At 38.3% G+C, this 22,553-nt stretch overlaps 1 protein-coding gene across 1 annotated transcript in view; it reads left to right on the top strand.

The window, feature by feature from the left end:
* The window catches only part of KDM2A (lysine demethylase 2A), a 102,125-nt gene that overhangs the window by 40,450 nt on the left and 39,122 nt on the right, over positions 1 to 22,553 (top strand). Inside the window, exons 3-5 of the mRNA XM_068554111.1 lie at positions 19,935 to 20,073; positions 20,837 to 20,915; positions 21,316 to 21,362. Of these exons, the coding sequence (XP_068410212.1) occupies positions 19,935 to 20,073; positions 20,837 to 20,915; positions 21,316 to 21,362 (265 nt within the window). The remainder of the gene's footprint in view (positions 1 to 19,934; positions 20,074 to 20,836; positions 20,916 to 21,315; positions 21,363 to 22,553) is intronic.

The raw sequence follows: 22,553 nt of genomic DNA on the forward strand, positions 1-22,553 counted from the left end.
TCAGGAAATGGTACTTAGCCATACTGTGTTTTCTGATACTCTCCATTTCATTCTATTCTATTATTTCATTTTAAAAATGCATATCTGACCTACATTGATTTTTATGACCCATGATTTAAAGAAGATTGGTGTGGAACAGTGGTTCCCACAGTATGATATATACTCAGGATTCTTTTATGTATAGGGATCTGTGAAGTCAAAACTATTTCCATAGTAATACTAAGATGTTATTTGCCTTTTTCTGTCTCATTCACTAATAAGTGGAGATTTTCCAGAAATACAGTGGAGTTTTCCAGAACTTACATGATGTGTGATGACATCACTCTCAGGGTTAATAGAATGTGTATTTGTGTATTCTTGTGTTTTCTAAAATTTTGTAAAGTAGTAGGATTTAAATGTGTTTTTTTCAGAGATTAACTCAGTTTTCAGTACTCATATTGTGCTCTTACTAGCTACTTTTTGATTATACATGCTGTAATCTCTGTAACTTCATTGTGGTCCAGTGAAATCCTGAAGTTTTCCTTGAGCCTTTGTGGAAATACAAGACATTGTCTTGTTTTGCAATTATATATTTAGAAAATTCTTCCATTTTAATTTGTAATCACTAAATATTGACCTATGTAACCCACATATACAAAAGCTATTTGGGGTCCTCAGTAATTTTTAAGAGTGTAAGGGATTCCTGAAACCAAAAAGTTCGAGAACTTCTGGCATAGGGGTAAGAATGTAGGCTTGTTTTTTTGGTTTCGTTTTATTTTTTGTCTGTGTTTTTTTTTGCAGAAGGGGAGTCACACTTTTTTTGTGTGGTTTAAAAAAAAATGTGTATATATATATATATATATATGTATGTATGTATATATAAAAAACCTGAGATCTGTACTCAACAAGTTTTTATTTTTTTATTGTTATTTATTTATTTATTTATTTATGGCTGCATTGGGTCTTCGTTGCTGCCGCGCGGGCTTTCTCTAGTTGCGGCGAGCGGGGACTACTCTTCCTTGCGGTGCGCGGGCTTCTCACTGCAGTGGCTTCTCTTGTTGCGGAGCATGGGCTCTAGGCAGACGGGCTTCAGTAGTTGTGGTACATGGGCTCGGTAGTTGTGGCGCACGGGCTTAGTTGCTCCGAGGCATGTGGGATCTTCCTAGACCAGGGCTTGAACTCGTGTCCCCTGCATTGGCAGGCAGATTCTTAACCACTGCACCACCAGGGAAGCCCTCTCAACAAGTTTTTAAATGTGCAATATTGTTAATTATAAGCACAGTGTTGTACAACAGATCATCTTGCATAACTGAAACTTTATACACACTGAACAGCAACTCCCTGTTTCTTCCTTCCCCCAGTCCCTAGCAGCCACCATTTTACTTTCTGCTTCTGTGAGTTTGACTTAGAATATAGGCTTTTTTTTATAATAGTTGGCTGGATTTGAGTCCCAGCTTAGCTACATGTTGAGTAATCCTGGCTTGTTACCCAACCTTTTTAATTCTTTCTTCATAACTAAAATTGACATTTTACTGTCTTCATAGGGTTGTTGTGAGGATTATAAATGAGCTAGAAAAATGGGCTCGAAAATGCTTAGCACAAGGAAGCGTTCATATGTTAGCTATTATTATGATAGAAAATGTAGTAACATCTAGTCACATTGATATTTAGCTGTAGCATTTCATAGCAACACTCACCTGTGTGAAATTGGATTGTCTAAACCTACTCTTAAGTTCTCGTTCTCATTCTGCTCTTGCCTATGCCTCTAGTCTTTTCTTAATTAAGTGGGTTCTGTTTTCCAAACAAATTATGAGCTTCTTGAAAATAGCCGCTCTCTTCTATTTATTTCTGTTCTGTCTTGGACAGAACTCAGCCTATAGTAAGTACTCAGGATATGTAAGTCCTGTAAGTCCTAGTACAAAGGCTGTGGGACACACAGGCTTAGAATCTCTATGAGGATGATGGTGGGAAAAGAGCTTTTTAGGTCCCTGTTCTGATTCTTTACTCTGTCTCTCTCAGGAACTTCCTTCCACTACTAAACAAGCTTCCTAACAAGTATAGTGAAGGATGAATTACAATTTATTAAATCATTTCAGTTTATTTGGTTATTCCCCTTTCTCTTGGCAGTATTAAATTCTAACATAATTGTATGCTTTTCACCAGGGTTTTCTTTCATTACATCCCAACAATACAAGAGAATCATAGCAATAGATGATTTAATTCTTGTTTTCTGTAAATGTACATGATTACTTCTATAGCACTTTCTGAGATTTTAGAGCAACACAGGCAGGCAGGTGTGAAATTTATTTTACGTCAAGAATTGAACTGTGTTCTAAACCTTCTAGTTTTGTTGGTCAGTTCTCTTTTCTCCTTTAGTCTGTCTTCAGCCTTCTGTCTGTCTGTCTTAATGTCCAAAAACTTGTTCTTATATAAGCACATAGCTCCTCTGTCTTCTGGCTCTGCACTTCCCCTGTTCACATATGACCATTCCTTTAAGTTCCTGCTACCCAGAAATCAACAACAGTAGAGCCAGCTCTACCGCTTAGGCTTTTAGGCTTCTCCCAAATAACACCTTCCAGAAATGACCACTTCATATTAAATTGCTGACAGTGTGGGGATGGAGAGGGTACAGTTGCTGCAATTCCTGAAATTTCATCCCTAGGATTAGATATTTGATGTAAGGAGATAGAGATGGTGAAACCATAAAAGAGCTCCTGAAAGGGATAGACTTAGGAAACTTATTAGAAGCTTTGCCACTTGGGATGATAAGGGAGGAAAAAATCTTATCTGATGTTTAATGCTGTTTGAGAAAAGGCATGTGAGGTATGACTTGTCTCTAGCCGCATAAACCGCTCTTTTTGGGAAAGGTAGTTTGTTTCCCAGTCCAGTGTTGATTCCTGTTCAAAACCATAATTGCTAATATTTTTGGACATGTGCTGGCTACTTCACGTCTTTTATCTCACTTAATCCTCATACAGTCCTGTGTGATGGCTTCTATATTAATTATTAATGTAGCTCATGTACAGTGAGAGGCAGAACCATTATTTGAACCCTGGACTCTGCCACTACTACATTCAGCCTTTTTTTATGTATGGGATGCTTTACAGTTTGAAGAGTACTTGTGCATATGTTCTCATTTAAACCTCACCACAATCCTGTGCATTAAGTGAAATTCTTGACATTTTCACACAAGAAAATGGAAGCTTCCGGAATTTGAAGCTCAAAGTACCAGTACCTAGACCAGGCCCACACCCACTCTGACTCCAGTTCCTTTGTTCTCATTATGTAGTTTTGCTAAAAATAATAAGTAATAAACAGGGTCATATCTGAAGGTGAATTTTCTAAGATTGTTCACTTGGTTGAAGGTGATTGGTAATGTTTTAGATGTCTGGAGAAGTTAGCAAATATGTGGTCATTAACTTGTATTATTGGTTTCTCTCATAGCTTGAGTATAACTGCTTTATCTAAGTATTCCTTTTGCTCTTGGGCTTCTCAGTGCTATGGGTCAGTTTACCACTCGTATACTAACATTTCTAGGTAAATTCAGAAGTGAAGACATAGTTTTCTGTGCTTTAACCTTAGTTGGCACAAATGAGTGACTGAAAGATGAGAAGGAAAAAGGTCTTGCCAGGATTATAATATAATCATGGTAGTGGGTGGGCTTCCCTGGTGGCACACTGGTTAAGAATCCGCCTGCCAATGCAGGGGACACAGGTTCGAGGCCTGGTCCGGGAAGATCCCACATGCCTCGGAGCAACTAAGCCTGTGCGCCACAACTACTGAGCCTGTGCTCTAGAGTCTGCAAGCCACAACTGCTGAGCCCACGTGCCTAGAGCCCGTGCTACACAAGAGAAGCCCCCGCAATGAGAAGCCCGCGCACCGCAATGAAGAGTAGCCCCCGCTCGCCGCAACTAGAGGAAGTCCCTGTGCAGCAACAGAGACCCAATGCAACCAAAAATAAAAATAAATAAATTAAAAAAAAAAAATCATGGTAGTGGGAAAGGGGAGGAGTATATGTGTTTGTGGGGGACAGTTTAAAATACCAGCTCTTCATCTTTTGCCAGTTCCTTCCAGAGCTTCTATTCCTAAACATGAAATTTCATGACTCCTCTAAATCTCAAGTTTGACAGTTTGAAAGAGGTCATGTGTTGGTGAAGAGATTGACCTTTGTCTGTGAATCAAAGCATTAATCATAGCTCCAGAGAGGAGGGCCATAGAGAAAAGCATCCTGATCAGAGGAATATAGCCAGGCTGGAGATAGGTACATTTATGTAATATCATCTGGCTTCAAGTGACTGCTTGCTGTCTCCCCAAACTCACCTAAAATTTAGGAGAAGCAGCATGTGGGACACATTTAATGGTTCATATCATTTACTGAGTAAATGTCTAGAGTTAGTGTTTTCCAGAACAAGCTGTCCTTTTAGGTTTGCAGTACCTTTCTCAGTGACTGGCAGAAAGGTCACACTCTTACTTCCCCATTAGATTTAAGGTAAACTTCTAGGGGCTTTTTCTTTTTCTACAAATTGTTTTGCCTAACAAATACACTAGTCTTTATCTTCTAGGAACTGAAATGGCATGGCTTGTGCCATGTATCATACTAATGACTTACAGTTGCATCAGTTACAGAAGATGGTGAAAAAACTAGGCATTATCTTTGTTTCTGGATTCTGGGTGTCTGTTGCTATAGAAACAAACCAGGCAGTAAACATGAGTGTTTAGGGAGTATTTGAATCTCAGTGGATGTTCATTGGCTAATGAAAATGAAGTTAAGAAATTTGTTGAGTTGAGGGAGAAGCTGAATATTTCTGAGTTCATTATTGTTTCCATTTTTGGTGGGTGGCATTATCCATTTTGGTTGTGTGCAGGTCATTTGAAGATTATTTCCTAGTGATTAGGCCTTCCAAAATTCCCTTTTCTGATCTAGGAGGTGGACAATTAGAAAAAGCAAACATTTTTATATTCCTTTTGGGTAATGATTTCCCTTAATTCAGATTAATTTTGGGGGGGGGTTTGGCAATGAGTAGATTAATTTTTGAGTGTCATATAGTAAGAGTGCTGAGTTTAAAAATCATTCTATGGTTACTAAAAGGAGGTGAAGATTTGAAAGCGGGATAGAAGGTAGAGTGGGGAATTACACATCTTTATTTCCCAGTTATTTAAGAAATAAATCCCCCTTGGGACTTCCCTGGTGGCGCAGTGGTTAAGAATCTGCTTGCCAGTGCAGTGGACACGGGTTTGATCCCTGGTCCGGGAAGATCGCACATGCCGCGGAGCAACTACGCCCGTGCGCCACAACTACTGAGCCCACTTGCTGCAACTACTGAAGCCCGCGTGCCTAGAGCCTGTGCTCCAAAACGAGAAGCCACCGCAATGAGAAGCCCACGTGCCACAACGAAGAGTAGCCACTGCTCGCTGCAACTACAGAAAGCCCACGGGCAGCAACAAAGACCCAACACAGCCAAAAATAAATAAATAAACAAACAAATAAATAAATTTTAAAAAGAAGTAAAACCCCCAACATGACTTGGACATTGACAAATGTTGTTACTTATTTCCAGTTTCTCTGATGGCTTGACTAGGCTACTTTGGGAGGATAAATGGATTGAACATTTGCACGTTGATAGTGTAATATTGCTGATTACTACTTTTGCCAGTATCCAAGAAGAAGAATGTATGTATATTCTAGTAAAAACCTTTAGGGGAATAAAAATGTGCTTTTTCTATAATGTCTGAACTCAGGTTATTTCTCTTAAAGACGGTGTTGAGATGCTTGTCTTCATCCTGAATTTCAGAGAATGATTTTGCTACTTGTAGCCACAGTTTTTTTCTTTACAGAATTGTGGCGATATCATGGTTACTTGTGCAGCAAGCACACTGAACAGTTGATTATACCACATAGTATGCAGAAAAGCAGGGAATGTTGGTGGAAGAGATCCAGCACTTTAACTCATTTCTCAGCCAGTTGGTTTTTTGGAGGACATGTTTGTGGTTGAGTAACTGTATCCTGACTCAGAATTTTAGGATCATTCTGTATATAGTAGGTATTTGACATTAGTTCTGAGGGAACTTTTAGGGGAAAAGTTCACTTTGTGTTATGTATCCCTCTTCTTTGGAGCATTGTGCCTTCTCAGCTATCTTTTTTTTTTTTTAAATCAAAGAGACTTAGGTGTGAATAAGCTTCTTGCCAAATTCTATTTATGGATTACTCTGCCTTGTTGGAATTACTGTGATCTGCTAACGTTTTTCATATATAGAGAGTGCTCTGTGTACTGTTGATCTCTGCAGAAGGTGCTCTTCAGTTAGCCCAGAAAATATTTGAAGGCTGAACTGTCAACAAAAGAAATGCAAGCTTTTCAGCCATGTCAGTTGATCAGTACACATTCTTTGTGATACATTAAAGCAGTGGTGTTAAAACTAAGCATGTGCCTTCCTTTATCTTTGTGGTCAGGCCTCTTATTTTAAGGCCGGTAAGTGTTAAATCAAAAGGTAAAAACTTGGGCCCAAGGTTCAGTCACTGTTAAGGCAGTGGTTCCTACTGTTTTTGTACTACCTTAGGGTGTTCCCATTAAAATCCCTCATGAGGTGTAATGAAATTATCACATTTTCTAAACAAAGATTATAAGCTTTTATTTTTGAAAAATGTTATCCACACCCTCTCAGTTAATAAGGAGGTCCTGAGTAATCCAGTAGGGTAAGGGGGAAACCCAAAAATGTTTGAAGAGGTCACTGCTATAGAGGAGCAATATAGAGTCTGTATCTATAGTCCTTGGCAGTTAGTAGGTGTTCAGTAAAGTTATTATGAATGAACAGACATTTCTTCTCTTACGTGGAGCCTTCACCAACCATTCTGTTACTTCTTCCTCTTGGACTTTAATAACATTTGTATCTACCTATCTTAATACAATACATATCACATTGAATTGTAATACTGTAATTTATTTACATATCTGTCTCCCCCTACTGGCCAGCAGTCTCCTTCAGGGCTAGGACTGTGCCTTTTATCTTTGTATGCAGAGCATCTGGCTGTTACTCCATGTTCAGTGTCCTGTTTTATGAATGAGTAAGTGTTCAAATAATTTTTTTTTAAGAACTTATTTTTCTCATTCTTTTTTTTTTTTAAGATTTTTTTTTTTTTTTTGATGTGGACCATTTTTAAAGTCTTTATTGATTTGTTCTGTTCTTTTTATGTTTTGGTTTTCTGGCCACGAGGCATGTAGGACCTTAGCTCCCTGACCAGGGATCGAACCCCCACCCCCTGCATTGGGAGGCGAAGTCTTAACCACTGGACTGCTAGGGAAGTCCCCTCAAATAATTTTTATAGCACAAACCACACATACACACATAGGAAGGTGGTAGGCAACGATCAATCTACATAGGTGTGATCTTACAGTAATGACGGGTTTTCAAAACTACGGAAAGAAAGAAAATGAGAACAACACTTTAAAGTTCAGTTGATTTTTAGGATATGTATACGTTCATACTTTTGTGATAGAGGCTAGTTGAGAACCTCAACTTCTTTCTTTAAAGATGTATAAGAGCTTATTAAGCACTTATCAAATAGGGGTTTTGGTATACGTTGGAAAGATTCAGATTTAATCCACATAGCTTTATAAATTTATAAAAAGATGCCCCCAAACTTTTTTTTAAAGCAGTATCATGATGTGGGCATGAAAATCTAGTTATTACTTGGCTTCTTATACCATCACCAGCAAAGAGGCTGTGTAAATAAAAACTTTTCTATCAGGTAGTGGGGTAGATCTATCCCAGATAGATCAGAATCTTAGAGAAAATAGGAGACATAGAAACGAATCTTGGTAAAAAAAAAAAAATGTTGGCAATTTCATCTTTACAGAAGGTGTGTAATAAATGTCACTGACTACAAATACAGAGAATGAGAACAAATTTTAATACCATACACAATAAATGTACTAAGTTCAAAGCACTCTGATATAAAATGGTCTCTGGTTAGGAATAGCAGTATTTTTATTTCAGCCAGAATAGCTGAATGTCCAGTAAGATAATTTGTCAAGTAAAAGCTAGAATTAGAAGTCAGGAATGGTGGAATGTTAAATAAATAGTGGCATAGCTAGAAATGTAGTATCCCTTAGCAAATATCAGAAACCTCCAACCTTAGGGAAGATCTTTTGCTCATCTTCTTTCTACCAAGCATGGTTTTCTGATTTATAGATAGTCTCCTTTGTTGCCAGTAGGTCCCACCACTTTACCTCCTCTCGCTGACAGAGCCATTTCAGCTGTCTGGGTGTCTCCTTCCTTTGACAGTTACTTCCAGCTGTCTCAAGCTACTGGTCTGGCTGAAGTTTCATTCCAAAATGATTTCAGTAGTATAGGGTGGTTAGACCATTAGTTCTAAAACCAAAGTGCCTGGGTTCCAATCTCAGCTGCACCAATTACTAACTTTGTAACTTGGGCAAGTTACTTCTATCCTACATTTGCCTTTTTTATTCTTATAAAGTAGAGAGGATCATATTCTTATATGTGTTGATACATGCATAGTGCTTATTACAGTACTCGGTATGTGGTAAGCACTCAAATGTTAACTACTATTACTACTGTTATTTTGCCCTGGCATCATAGTTCACCTTCAGAGCAGTAGCCCTTGTGGGTGTCATTAATAAAAAACTAACTGCCTTTTCATACTTTATACAATTTCTTCATTCTCTGACTCCTTTGTATCCCTAGGGGAGTGGGAATTGCCTAAGCTCTCCAGAAAGAACTGCCTCTAACATCTGGTTGATTGAGATACACGGAGGTTTGTTTAATATGGGGGGTAGGCAGACAGCAGGACGATGTGGAAGTCCCTAGGAGGGCTACCCTGCCAACCCACCACTGGTCTCTCTCAGTGTCCCTGGTCAGGACACAGAGGGCTAGGTCTGGAATTTAGATAGTCTATGAATAAGGGCAGACAGACTTGGGGGACCGGTATGTAGCAAAATTTCAACATGGTATAATGTAAAAGGGAGCAAGGCTGATATCTTAGATGGAATCAGATTGTTGAGGACTTTATTTTAGAACACAAAGGGACCTTGAATTATTTACCTCCAGGGGAAAACTAGGATCTAAAGAGGTTAAATGATTTACTTAAGTGCCTAAGATCACACAGCAAAGTAGCAATAGTAGAATTGACACTAGATAAGTTCTCCCTTTAGACACTTTTGCTTTCTTGTTTTTCTGCTGTTTTCTAAGAGAGTTAACTTAGGTCAGTTTTTTTTTTTTTAAACATCTTTATTGGAGTATAATTGCTTTACAGTGGTGTGTAAGTTTCTGCTTTATAACAAAGTGAATCAGTTATACATATACATATGTTCCCATATCTCTTCCCTCTTGCATCTCCCTCCCTCCCACCCTCCCTATCCCACCCCTCTAGGTGGTCACAAAGCACAGAGCTGATCTCCCTGTGCTATGCGGTTGCTTCCCACTAGCTATCTATTTTACGTTTGGTAGTGTATGTATGTCCATGCCACTCTCTCACTGTATCACATCTTACCCTTCCCCCTCCCCATATCCTCAAGTCCATTCTCTAGTAGGTCTGTGTCTTTATTCCCATCTTGCCACTAGGTTCTTCATGACCTTTTTTTTTCCCCTTAGATTCCATATATATGTGTCAGCATACTGTATTTGTTTTTCTCTTTCTGACTTACTTCACTCTGTATGACAGACTCTAGGTCCATCCAACTCGCTACAAATAACTCAATTTCGTTTCTTTTTATGGCTGAGTAATATTCCATTGTATGTATGTGCCACATCTTCTTTATCCGTTCATCCGATGATGGACATTTAGGTTGCTTCCATGTCCTGGCTATTGTAAATAGAGCTGCAGTGAACATTGTGGTACATGACTCTTTTTGAATTATGGTTTTCTCAGGGTATATGCCCAGTAGTGGGATTGCTGGGTCGTATGGTAGTTCTATTTTTAGTTTTTTAAGGAACTTCCATACTGTTCTCCATAGTGGCTGTATCAATTTACATTCCCACCAACAGTGCAAGAGTGTTCCCTTTTCTCCACACCCTTTCCAGCATTTATTGTTTCTAGACTTAGGTCAGTTTTACCTTTCTTTTTCTTTGTAAAATAATGCCGTCATATTTCCTGATTCTCACAGGTTGATTATCTTAGCAAGAAAAACTATTTGACATAAAATGATAGAATTGTACAGTGACTCTTTTTTTTTTTTTTTTTTTGGCTGTGTTGGATCTTCGTTGCTGTGCATGGGCTTTCTCTAGTTGCGGCAAGCGGGGGCTTCTCTTGTTGTGGAGCGTGGGCTCTAGGCGCGCAGGCTTCAGTAGTTGTGGCATGCAGGCTCAGTAGTTGTGGTTTGCGGGCTCTAGAGCGCAGGCTCAGTAGTTGTGGCACACGGGCTTAGTTGCTCCGCAGCATGTGGGATCTTCCCGGACCAGGGATAGAACCCGTGTCACCTGCATTGACAGGCGAATTCTCAAGCAGTGCACCACCAGGGAAGTTCCTGTACAGTGATTCTCAAAGGGAGATTTTTGATACATTACATTACTAATTTTTAGAAATTGTAAAATCTTTATAACAAAACTTGCCATTCTAACCATTTTTAAGTGTATTAATTCAGTGTACTACCATCATTACTGTTTCCAAAACTTTTTTTCATTACCCCAAATAGAAATTCTGTAATCATAAAGCAGTAACTTCCCATTCCTCCTCCACCCAGCCCCTGGTAACCTCTAATCTACTTTCTCTATGAATTTGTCTATTCTAGGTACTTCATAAGTGGAATCATACAATATTTTATCTTTTTATGTCTGACCTGTTTCACTTAGCATGATGTCTTCCAGGTTTATCCACGTTGCTGCGTGTATCAGACCTCCATTTCATTTTATAGCTGAATAATATTTCATTGTATATATAAACACCACATTTTGTTTATCTGTCAATGGAAATTTGGGACTATTTCCACCTTTTTTTTTTTTTGACCATTGTGGATAATGCTAATATGAACGTTGGTGTCAAGGTGTCTGAGTCCCTGCTTTCAGTTCTTTTGGGTATATACCTAGAAGTGGAATTATTGGATCATATGGCAATTCTGTGTTTACTTTTTTGAGGAATTGCTAGACTGTTTTTTTACACAGGTTGCAAACAGCAATGCATAGGGTTCCAATTTCCCTACTTCCTGGCTAACACTTGTTATTTTGTGGTTTTTTGATGATAGGAATCTTAATGGATGTGAAGTGGTATCTCACTGTGGGTTTGATTTCTAGTGATGTTAGACATCTTTTCAAGTGCATATTGGCCATTTGTGTATCTTCTTCGGAGAAATTTCTGTTTAAGTCCTTTGCCCATTTTTGAAGTGGGTTTATTCTGTTGTTGAGTTGTAAGAGTTCTTTATTTATTCTAGATACTAATCCCATATCAGATATATGATTTGCAAATATTTTCTCCCTATGGTTTCTTTTCACTCTGTCATTAGTGTCCTTTGCACAAATTTTTTTTTTTAAAAAATATTTATTTATTTATTTATTTATTTAATTTATTTGGCTGTGCCGGGTCTTAGTTGTGCACGCTGGATCTTCTTTGCCACGTGCAGGATCTTTAGTTGCGGCATGCAGGATCTAGTTCCCTAACCAGGAATCAAACGCAGGCCCCCTGCGTTGGGAGCACGGAGTCTTAACCGCTGGATCACCAGGGAAGTCCCCAAATTTTTAAAATTTTGATGAGGTCCATTTTGTCTGTTTTTTTTGCTTTTGCTTTTGATGTCGTTTAAGAAATCCTCGTTAAAGCCAATGCTGTGAAGATTTTCCCATGTTTTCTTCTAAGAATTTTATTATAGTTTTAGCAGTTATGTTTACGTCTTTGATCTGTTTTGAGTTAATTTTTGTACTGTATGGTGTCAGTAAGGGTCCAACTTGATTCTCCTGCCTGCAGATACCCAGTTTTCCCTGCATCATTTGTTGAAAATGTATTTAATCTTAATTAATTTAAGTCTCATAGTCACATGTAACTAACATTTTGGATAGCTCAGATCTAGCTGATCATGTAATTTTTCTCCTTTAATCTGTTAATGTGGTGAATTATATCAGTAGATGGAATGGAAATTCTCAGAACTAACAAACTGCTTCTGCATTTTTGGCACATCATGGTAGTTCATTAAATACTTAATAACTTTTTTTAGTCACTTGTCTGTGTGTCCTTTCATATAAAATCAACTGAAATGTCTGGAAATTGTTTAGAAAAAGATTTTGCTTTCTCAAAAAAATGATATCAGGCAATGTGTCTTCTATTGGTCTACATCAAACTTTATTCTTATATCATAAAAATACATTGCTTTACTTAAACATGTACGTTGTATTACCTTTATTCTTTTACAGCTTGCCCATCATTATTTTGTATTGAGGTAGAATTCATATGCTAGGCAATTCACCCTTTTAAAGTGCGTAATTCAGTAGTTTTTAGTAAATCCACAAAGTTGTGAAAACATACCAGTATCTAATTCTAGAACATTTTCATTACCCCAGAGAAACCCAATACACATTAGCAGTTATTCCCCATCTCTCTTCCTTCCAGCCCCTGGCAACCACTACTGTGTTTTCTGTCTTTATAGATTTGCCTATTCTGTACATTTCAGATAAAGGTAATCATAAAATATGTAGTCCTTTGTGATTGGCTTTTTTCACTTAGTGTGTTTTTCAAAGTTCATCTGTGTTTGTAGCATTTATCAGTACTTCACTCCCTTTTTTTGCTCAACTGTATTCCATTGTATGGATATATACTATATTAGCCATTTGTCAGTTGATGGACCCTCGGGGTGTCCATCTACTCTGGTTATAATGAATAATGTTGCTATGAATGTTGGTGTACATGTTTTTGTGTGGCATGTTTTCATTCTCTTGGGTAAATACCCAGGAATGGAATTTCTGGGTCATATGGTAACTCTAACCAATTTGAGGAACTGCCAGACTGTTTTCCAAAAGAGTTGTTCTGTTCTCCATTTCCACTAACTGTGTATGAGGGTTTTGCTTTTTTCACATCCTCACCAGCACTTATTACCTAGTAGGTGTGAAGTAGTATCTCATTGTGGTTTTGATTTGCATTTCCTTAATGACTGATGAGCTAAAGACTAATGATGTTTCATGTGCTTATTGGCCAGTTATATATCTTTGAAAAATACTCTTTCAAACCTTTGCCCACTTTAATTTTATATTTTGTCTTTTCATTTTTCAGTTGCAAGAGTTCTTTATATATCCTGGATATTAGACCCTTATGAGATACATAATTTGCAAATATTTTCTCTCATTTTATAAATTGCCTTTTACCTTTCTTGATAGTGTTTTTGAAGCACAAAAAGTTTTAATTTTGAAGAAATCTAGTTAATCTATTTTGTTGTTGTTACTTGTACTTTTGGTGTCTTATCTAAGAAACTGTTGCCTAATCCACAGTCATGAATATTTACACCACAATTTCTTCTAAGAATTGCATAGTCTTAGCCTTTACATTTAAGTCTGATCCATTTTAAGTTAGTTTTTTTGTATAAGGTGTGAGGTAGAGGTCCAGCTTCATTCTTTTACATGTGGATATCCAGTTGTCCCAGCACCATTTTAAAATTTTTTTAATTTTTAAAATTTTTATAGTTTTAAAGGTTGCTTTCCATTTACACATGTTTAGAAAAGAGAATGCCAGATGTTTCTGTGTAATAGTGGATACCTGTTTGCATCTACTCTTGCACCATTGTCTTTTTTTTTTTTTTGGCCACGCTGCAGCTTGTGGGATCTTAGTTCCTCCACCAGAGATTGAACCCGAACCCTCAGAAGTGAAAGCGTGGAGTCCTAACCACTGGACCGCCAAGGAATTCCCACCATTGTCTTTTCTACAGCTAGCCATCTAGGAGAGTATAGTATAGTATAGTATAGTATAGTATAGTATAGTATAGTATAGTATAGTATAGTAATCTGTAGCCCTTCATCTTATCTGTCAGTACTTGAGTTAATCTAAATATTCCATTTATGTGGCCGTTTTTACCATTTAATATAGTTAATTACCACCTGACCAGGAGTGGTAAATATTTTTTTAAGGCAGTTTTAAAATTTTTTTTTTTTTGGCTGTGTTGGGTTTCTGTTGCTGCGTGCGGGGTTTCTCTAGTTGCGGCGAGCAGGGGCTACTCTTCGTTGCGGTGTGCGGGCCTCTCATTGCAGTGGCTTCACTTGTTGCGGAGCACGAGCTCTAGGCGTGTGGGCTTCAGTAGTTGCAGCACGCAGGCTCGATAGTTGTGGCTCATGGGCTCTAGAGTGCAGGCTCAGTAGTTGTGGCACACGGGCTTAGTTGCTCTGTGGCATGTGGGATCCTCCCGGACCAGGGCTCGAACCCGTGTCCCCTGCATTGGCAGGCGGATTCTTAACCACTGCACCACCAGGGAAGCCCCTAAAATTCTTTTTATTATTTGAATTCTGGAAAACATGAGTTTGCTATATAGTTTGGTAATCTAAATAGAATAAATGATAATTGGTTATTCAGGAGTAAAACTCACTGTTAACCCTGGAAAGTACAAATTGCTTTTGAGTGAAAATGTGGTTGGAATGGATTTCATAGTTCAGTTTGTGCCTGCTATTTACTGTGACACTGGGTTCAGCAAGGGCTGGTGTCTATAGGAGGCCAAAAACATCCTTTAGGTTGTCAAAAAGCACCTAGAATTTAAAAAAGCACAGCATGCTAGTTAAACCATTTAGAATTATTTGGTAATGTTGGTAGGCTGGAGGAGATTGGTGGCTGCTTTCCTTAGTGTTAAAGTGGCATTGCCTTGAGTTTCACCTGTAGCAGATTGTGTCATTGACTACTGATTTCCAGGGTTATTTTGAGGATTGAATATGTTTTTTAAGCACTTAGAGATTTGCCGCAGATGTTTACTTTCACCAGGGTTTACATATAGATAGGAGAATGGAGGCGGGGAACCCTTATCCTTGACAGTGTTAAAACCAACACAAGTAATTTCACATTACTGTTGACCTCCCAACTGCAACAATCAAAAGAAAACAAGAATTTAATTTTTCTGTAGTCCTTAAGAAATGGGCATAGCTTGGCTGGGGCAGGAGTATTCCTTATATCCTTACACTTTCCCTATTGAAAGTACAAATGGAAGAATAATTGTTCTTGAATATAGGAAGAATAAAAGCATGTAAAAAGAAAGAAGAGACAGAGAACTTCTGGCTACCATGTTAGAAATGTTGGGATAATCAAGATGATGATTTCTTGACTGAAAAAGAGTAATAGTTGACCTAGGAAACGTTAAAGTTTGAAAATATGACTGGGATATTTTGATGTGCATATTAGAATTTATGCAGAAGAATGCTTTCTTTTCTCTTTTAAATTGAGGTATAATTGACATACAATATTATATTAGTTTCAGGTGTACAACATTCAACATTTGTATACATTGCAAAATGGTTACCACAATGGTTTGTTACCATCTGTCACCTTACAAAGCTAATACAGTATTATTGACTATATTCCCCCATGCTGTACATTACATCCCCATGACTTGTTTATTTTATAGCTGGAAGTTTGTACTTCATAATCCCATTCACCTGTTTCACACCACACCCACCCCTCTGGCAACCACCAATCTATTCTGTTTATGACTCTGGATTTTGTTTTGTTTGTTTTGTTTTTTAGATTCCACATACATGCAGTGTATGTCTTTCTCCACCTGATTTATTTCACTTAGCGTCATACTCTCAACCCTCATGTTGCTGCAGATGGCAAGATTTCATTCCTTTTTATGGCTGAGTAGTATTCCATCGTGTGTGTGTGTGTGTGTGTGTGTGTGTGTGTGTGTGTGTGTGTACACACACATGTACCACATCTTTATTCATTCATCCATCAGTCAAATCGACACTTAGATTGCTTCCATATTTTGGCTATTATAAATAATGCTGCAGTGAGCATAAGGATGCATATATCTTTTCTTTTTAAAAATTATTTATTTATTATTTATTTTTGGCTGCACCAGGTCTTCCTTGCGGCACGCGGGAAATTTAGTTGCAGCATGTGGACTTCTTAGGGGTATCATGCAGACTCTTAGTTGCGTATGCGGGCTTCTTAGTTGCGGCATGCGAACTCTTAGTTGCGGCACGCATGCGGGATCTAGTTCCCTGACCAGGGATCGAACCCAGGCCCCGTACATTGTGAACGCAGAGTCTTACGCACTGGACCACCAGGGAAGTCCCACATATATCTTTTCAAATTCATATTTTCGTTTTCTTCGGTTAGATACCCAGTAGTAGAATTGCTAGATGATATGGTAGCTTGATTGATTGATTGATTGATTGATTGCTGCGTTGGGTCTTCATTGCTGCGTGTGGGCTTTCGGGGGCTACTCTTCGTTGCGGTGCGCGGGCTTCTCATTGCACTGGCTTCTCTTGTGGAGCACGGGCTCTAGGCACGCAGGCTTCAGTAGTTGTGGTACGCGGGCTCACTAGTTGTGGCGCACGGGCTTAGTTGCTCTGCGGCATGTGGGATCTTCCCGGACCAGGGCTCAAACCTGTGTCCCCTGCATTGGCAGGCGGATTCTTAACCGCTGCACCACCAGGGAAGTCCCAGTTTTTTTTTGTTTTTTTTTTTGCCATGCTGTGTAGCATGAGGGATCTTAGTTCTGCAACCAGGGATCAAACCCACACCTCCTGCAGTGGAAGCATGGAGTCTTAACCACTGGCCGGCCAGGGAAGTCCCTGTTATCTTTTTGATAATAGCCATTCTGACAGGTGTAAGATGATACCTTACTGTGGTTTTGGTTTGCATTTCCCTGATGATTACTGTTATTGAGCATCTTTTCACGTGCCTCTTGGCCACCTGCGTGTCTTTTTTGGAAAAATGTTTATTCACATCCTCTGCCCATTTTTTAATCAGTTTGTTTGTTTGTTATTGAGTTGTATGAGTTCTTTATATATGTTGGATGTTAACCCTTTTTCAGATACATGATTTGCAAGTAGCTTCTCCCATTCAGTAGGTTTCCTTTTTATTTTGGTGGTAGTTTCCTTTGCTGTGCAGAAGCTTTTTAGTTTGATGTAGCCTCATTTGTTTATTTTTGTTTTTGTTTTCCCTTGCCTTTGGAGTCAGATGCAAAAACAAGTTGCTAAGACCAGTGTCAAGGAGCTTATTGCCTATGTTTTCTTCTAGGAGTTTTATGGTTTCAGGTGTTACATTTAAGTCTTTAACCCATTTTGAGTTAATTTTTATATATGGTACAAGATAGTGCTCCAGTTTCATTCTTTTGCGTGCAGCTGTCCAGTTTCCCCAGCACCATTTGTTGAAGAGACTATCCTTTCCCCGTTGTATATTCTTGCCTCCTTTGTCATAAATTAATTGACCATGTATGTGTGGGTTTATTTCTGGGCACAAGTGAATGCTTTCTAAAAGTGATTATTGTGGGAAACTACATTTATTCCGATGGTATTGTTCCTGCTTTTTGACATACTTGGAGCTCATCTTTTGGAGTTCTCTTCAAACACACATATATGAAATAAGGTGAGGAAGAGAACGGGGTGGTGTCTTCTAAAAAAGAAACCCATTTAAGAAATTGTCAGTGAAAATACCACTCCCCCTTTCAAATATAAAGGTAACTAAAAATATTTTGAGCAGTGATGGCATTTTTAGAGTGAGAGGTCTACTAAAATTAGGTCTTTTGGCCTTTGAGCTGTGATTTATGGCAACAAAGTGCTAGGTAAGAGTGTTATAAAGTTTTTTGTGGGTTTTTTTTTTTTTAATATTTATTTAATTTATTTATTCTTTTTGGCTGTTGGGTCTTCGTTGCTGCACGTGGGCTTTCTCTAGTTGCCCCGAGCGGGGGCTATTCTTCGTTGCGGTGCGCAGGCTTCTCATTGCAGTGGCTTCTCTTGTCGCGGAGCACGGGCTCTAGGTGTGCAGGCTTCAGTAGTTGTGGCGCGCGGGCTCTAAAGCGCAGGCTCGGTAGTTGTGGCGCACGGGCCTAGTTACTCCGCGGCATGTGGGATCTTCCCGGACCAGGGCTTGAACCGTGTCCCCTGCATTGGCAGGCGGATTCTTAAGCACTGTGCCACCAGGGAAGCCCGAGAGTGTTATTTGGTTTTTTGCCAAATATGGAAAAGATATCAGGTATCTATCAGTGTTTCTACCTAAAACTGGTAAGTTGAATCTTCCTCTCTCCTCTGGTGTGTAACAGTCAATTTTATTTCCTGTAGTTTTTATTTCTTATGACTTATTTCTGCCCTTTCCCTGATCCCATTCCCTAAGAGACCTTTCTACAGTGTCTCATTTTCTTATGTGTTTATATAAATTCAGGTGCCACGTAATCAGTTCTAGATCATCAATAACTTTAAATTCCAGGTTTGGTTGTTCTTAGCACATACTGGAGTAGGGCTGCTTTACCATTCATTGCCTCCCACGTGAATTGTCCTATGTGTATGTATTCAAGAAACTTCGACAAATTTTAACACTGGCTGAAGTAAAATATACCAAAAGGTAAATTTGCAGCATAAGCAACGTGTTATCTTTAAAAAAAAAAAAAAAAAAAGCTTACAAGATTATTCACATACCATAAAATTCACCTGTTTAAAGTGTACAACTCAGTGGTTTTTAGTATATTCACAGAGTTGTGCAAACATCACCACTATCTAATTCTAGAACATTTTTAATTGCTCCCAAAAGAAACCCATACTGTTAACAGTTACTTTCTATCTCTCCCTCTCCCCAGCCCATTGCAAACATTAATCTACTTTCTATCTCTGTGGATTTGCCTCTTCTGGACATTTCATGTAAATAAAATTATGACTTTTTGAGGGCGGTGACCGAGTCTGGAGCTGCCCCAGGAGCCGGATCTGTCGTATCCTCTCTCTTCCACTTCCTGTTGCAAACAATAAAGGGCGTTCGTACAGTAAAAAAATAAAAAAATAAAAGTGTGATTATGGTCTTTTGTGTTTGGCATCTTTCACTTAGCATGTTTTTAAGATTCTTCCATATTGTAGCACATATCAGTACTTCATTCGTTTTTATGGCCAGATACTATTCCATTGTGTAAATATACCACATTTTGTTAATCCATTCATCAATTGATTGACATTTGGGTTGTTGCTGCCTTTTGGCTATTATAAATAATGTTCTGCTATGAACATCTGTGTACAAGTTTTTGTATGGACGTGTGTTTTTAATGCTTTTGGATATATACCTAAGATTAAAATTGCTGGGTCATATGATAACTTACTCTGTGTTTAACTTTTTGAGGAACTGCGAAACTGTTTTCCAAAATGGCTGCAACATTTTACATTCACATCAGCACTGTATAAGGGTTCCAGTTTCTCCACATGCCCTCCAACACTTGCTATCGTCTACCTTTTTGATAATAGCCATCCTAGTGGGTGTGAAGTGGTGTATCGTTGTGGTGTTAATTTGTATTTCCCCTAATGACTAATGATCCCGAGCATTTTTCATGTGCTTTTTGGCCATTTGTATATCTTTCTTTGGCAAGACATTATCCTTAATGCTAAGTATTGATGGTCTGCTGTTTGGAATACTATTGTTTAGATGAACTTTCTTTATCTGCTGTAAAAGAGTTTCTGTTTCATTAATTCAAATGTTTTAGTCTATTCTTGAAGGTTGTTTTAGAAAGCTAATCTAGAAAGAGCCTTCCCCATGAAAAAATTATGTTTTGTATCCTGGCCTGTAATGTCTATGAAGACAGTTTAAGCAATGGTAGACAAATAAAATGTTTAGTAGGCCCGATTTGGTCATATTTTCGTTGTAAATTTATATCTCTAGGCTCAAAGAGTTAGCAGTGGTAAAATTTACAAGTAGGAAACCTAGTGACTCATTTAAAATTTTGTACATTCTGAGAATATTAGCTCAACTTTAGTTGAGAAAAAGATCTATAAGGCAAGGAAAATTGATGCTTAACATAGCAACTGAAAGGCATGAAAAAGTACGTGATTTCATCCTTATGTCCCTCTCTCCCCAGCGTGGTACCATGCGACGACGCTATGAAGATGATGGCATTTCAGATGATGAAATTGAAGGAAAAAGAACTTTTGACTTGGAAGAGAAACTCCACACCAACAAATATAATGCAAATTTTGTTACTTTTATGGAAGGAAAAGGTCAGTATCATTTGGGTTTAGACCTGCAGCCCCTTGATGTAGGAAGTTGTAGACTCTGGAAGCTGTGGGCTCAGCATCTCTGCAGCCAGAATACTGCCTGTTGATGCTGTGATGCTATTTATCTGTATTTTCTCTTACTACTCAATGCCACTCATGCACACACGCCCCACCCCAGTCCTCCCACCCTGTGAGTCATTCTCTGCTATATTGGAAAAAGCAAGCGTTTATTAGGGCAAGAATGTTGGAATTTTCCCCTAAAGGCCTCTTCCTTCTTCTCCCATCCCTTGGTTTGGGTTTAATTAAGAATAGTATAATAAAAATCCTTTTATGCATGTACCTGCCCCACCAAAACTGAGCTCCACGTGTATCATGCAGCTTTGTTCCTTGGCAAACTGACAAGGATGTCATGGTATGTATTGTAGTGGACAGAGTTACATATTTAGGCTATTAAGTGACAGGGTGATGATTTCTGCTTAGGATTTATGAGATGACTCAATAGTACTATCCCCTGTTGGTTAAATTCTGAATTACTGTGGAAGTAAAGATTTAGCAAACCCCTTGAGCCCTGCTTCTCAGTGTGCTCTCCCTGTACCTTAGGAGATGCTTCTTCATAACAAGCATGTATTATCTAACAGCAAAACTGTATACACAGAAATAGCAAATACCATCTCTACTTTATTACTTAGGATCCTTTTTATGGTCCTTTTGTCTTTTTCCAGCTAAACCTTTTGCCTTTCTAACAATTGTTTTCCTATGGTGACAGATTTTAATGTAGAGTATATCCAGCGGGGTGGCTTAAGAGACCCTCTGATTTTCAAGAACTCCGATGGACTTGGAATAAAGTAAGTGTTTGCTGTTTGATTGGATGTGGTTGCAAAATGGCCACGTTACACCCAGGGCTATAGACAATGCAGTATTGATAATCCAAGGCATAGATCATTGAAAATATCTAGAAGTGTGTTGTTATAGGTAAGTGAGAAAATATAGATGAGCTATAAAGAAAATAAATTTAAATTTCGTAAAATCTACCACCCTGAGATAATCCCTATTAACCTTTTCTCATATATTCTTTTTTCTTATGTATATATGTACATATATATACATTTATATTTAAAATATATTTTAATCCTCAATATGAAGATTGATATGTCTTGACTGGGGAGTTCTTAGTTCTTTAAGAAAAAACTCACCTGACTAGAGTAGTTGTGCTTCCCATTATACTTACTAGTGTTTGTTTCATAGGATGCCAGATCCAGACTTCACTGTGAATGATGTCAAAATGTGTGTGGGTAAGTATTAAACTTGAGGCCTTTGAGTGTCTTTGAGGCAAAGATCTAAGATTTACAACTGAGTCTTAAATCTCTTACTGAGATTTAAGGCTTAGGAACGTTGAACTATATATTTGATTGAAGTATATACTACTTGAAATAGTTTCTTGATTAGAAACTACTGTTTAGCAACTGAGGATTTTCTCAAAGGCAGTTATAGAAGTTGCTTCATTTAGTACTACTCATTAGACATACAACATCTGAACATCTGCTTCTTTCCTACCTACTATTTTTATCATTGTGCATCCTTCCTTCTCTCCATGAAGAGCCTACCTTCCAGGGCAAAATTTCAAAAGTGAAATTTTATATCTCTGAGCCAAGAATGAAACTTCATTTATAATTCTCTTCCTTTCCCTAAAAGCCATGGAGAAATTTCCAGGAAATTTTCACCAATGCTACATTTGGTAACTTGGCTCAGGTTTGAAACTTTGTAAGCTGAGAAGTAGATTCATTAAAATTTCTCTTCATCAGTGATTGGTTAACTTGAGTCTTAATCAGAATTGTATTTCTTTTCTTTCTTCTTCTTTTTTTTTTTTTTTGGCTGCACTGGGTCTTCGTTGCGGTGTGCGGGCTTCTCTAGCTGTGGCACGTGGGCTCTGTAGTTGCAATGTGCAGGCTTAGTTGCCCCATGGCATGTGGGATCCTAGTTCCCCGACCAGGGATCGAACCCTCATCCCCTGCATTGGAAGGCAGATTCTTAACCACCGGACCACCAGGGAAGTCCCAGATTTGTATTTCATTATATTGAAAGTTTAGAGAGAAAAAGCAAATTAGAACAGTCTAATTAAAGAAGAAAACTTCCTGGGGTCAGTAAGGGTTTGGTCAATTTTTTGCAGATCATTGGTGTTCAGTGCGGCCCTGAGACGTGCCAGGATCCTTAGGAAGTCAGAGATGGTTATTCTCCTATACATGATAAGGCAGTAAAGTGGATTAAAATATTTTAGAAATGTTTCTGGCAGGACATGAAACAAAAGAAGTTTTCAGATGCTTTCCGCCTAACACTACAACTTCTATTATGTTTTGTCCTCTATGCTGAAGCTCCAGTGCAGTCTCTCCCTTTGAAATTAAGTATTGCAGTACTGTCTCTTGGCCACTTGAGGGCTCTTTTTAGACAGCTGGATAACTTCCGTTTATCCAAGAGATAAATGTCCT

This window comes from Eschrichtius robustus, chromosome 11 (assembly GCF_028021215.1).
Source record: "Eschrichtius robustus isolate mEscRob2 chromosome 11, mEscRob2.pri, whole genome shotgun sequence".
In the NCBI taxonomy this organism is placed as follows: domain Eukaryota; kingdom Metazoa; phylum Chordata; class Mammalia; order Artiodactyla; family Eschrichtiidae; genus Eschrichtius; species Eschrichtius robustus.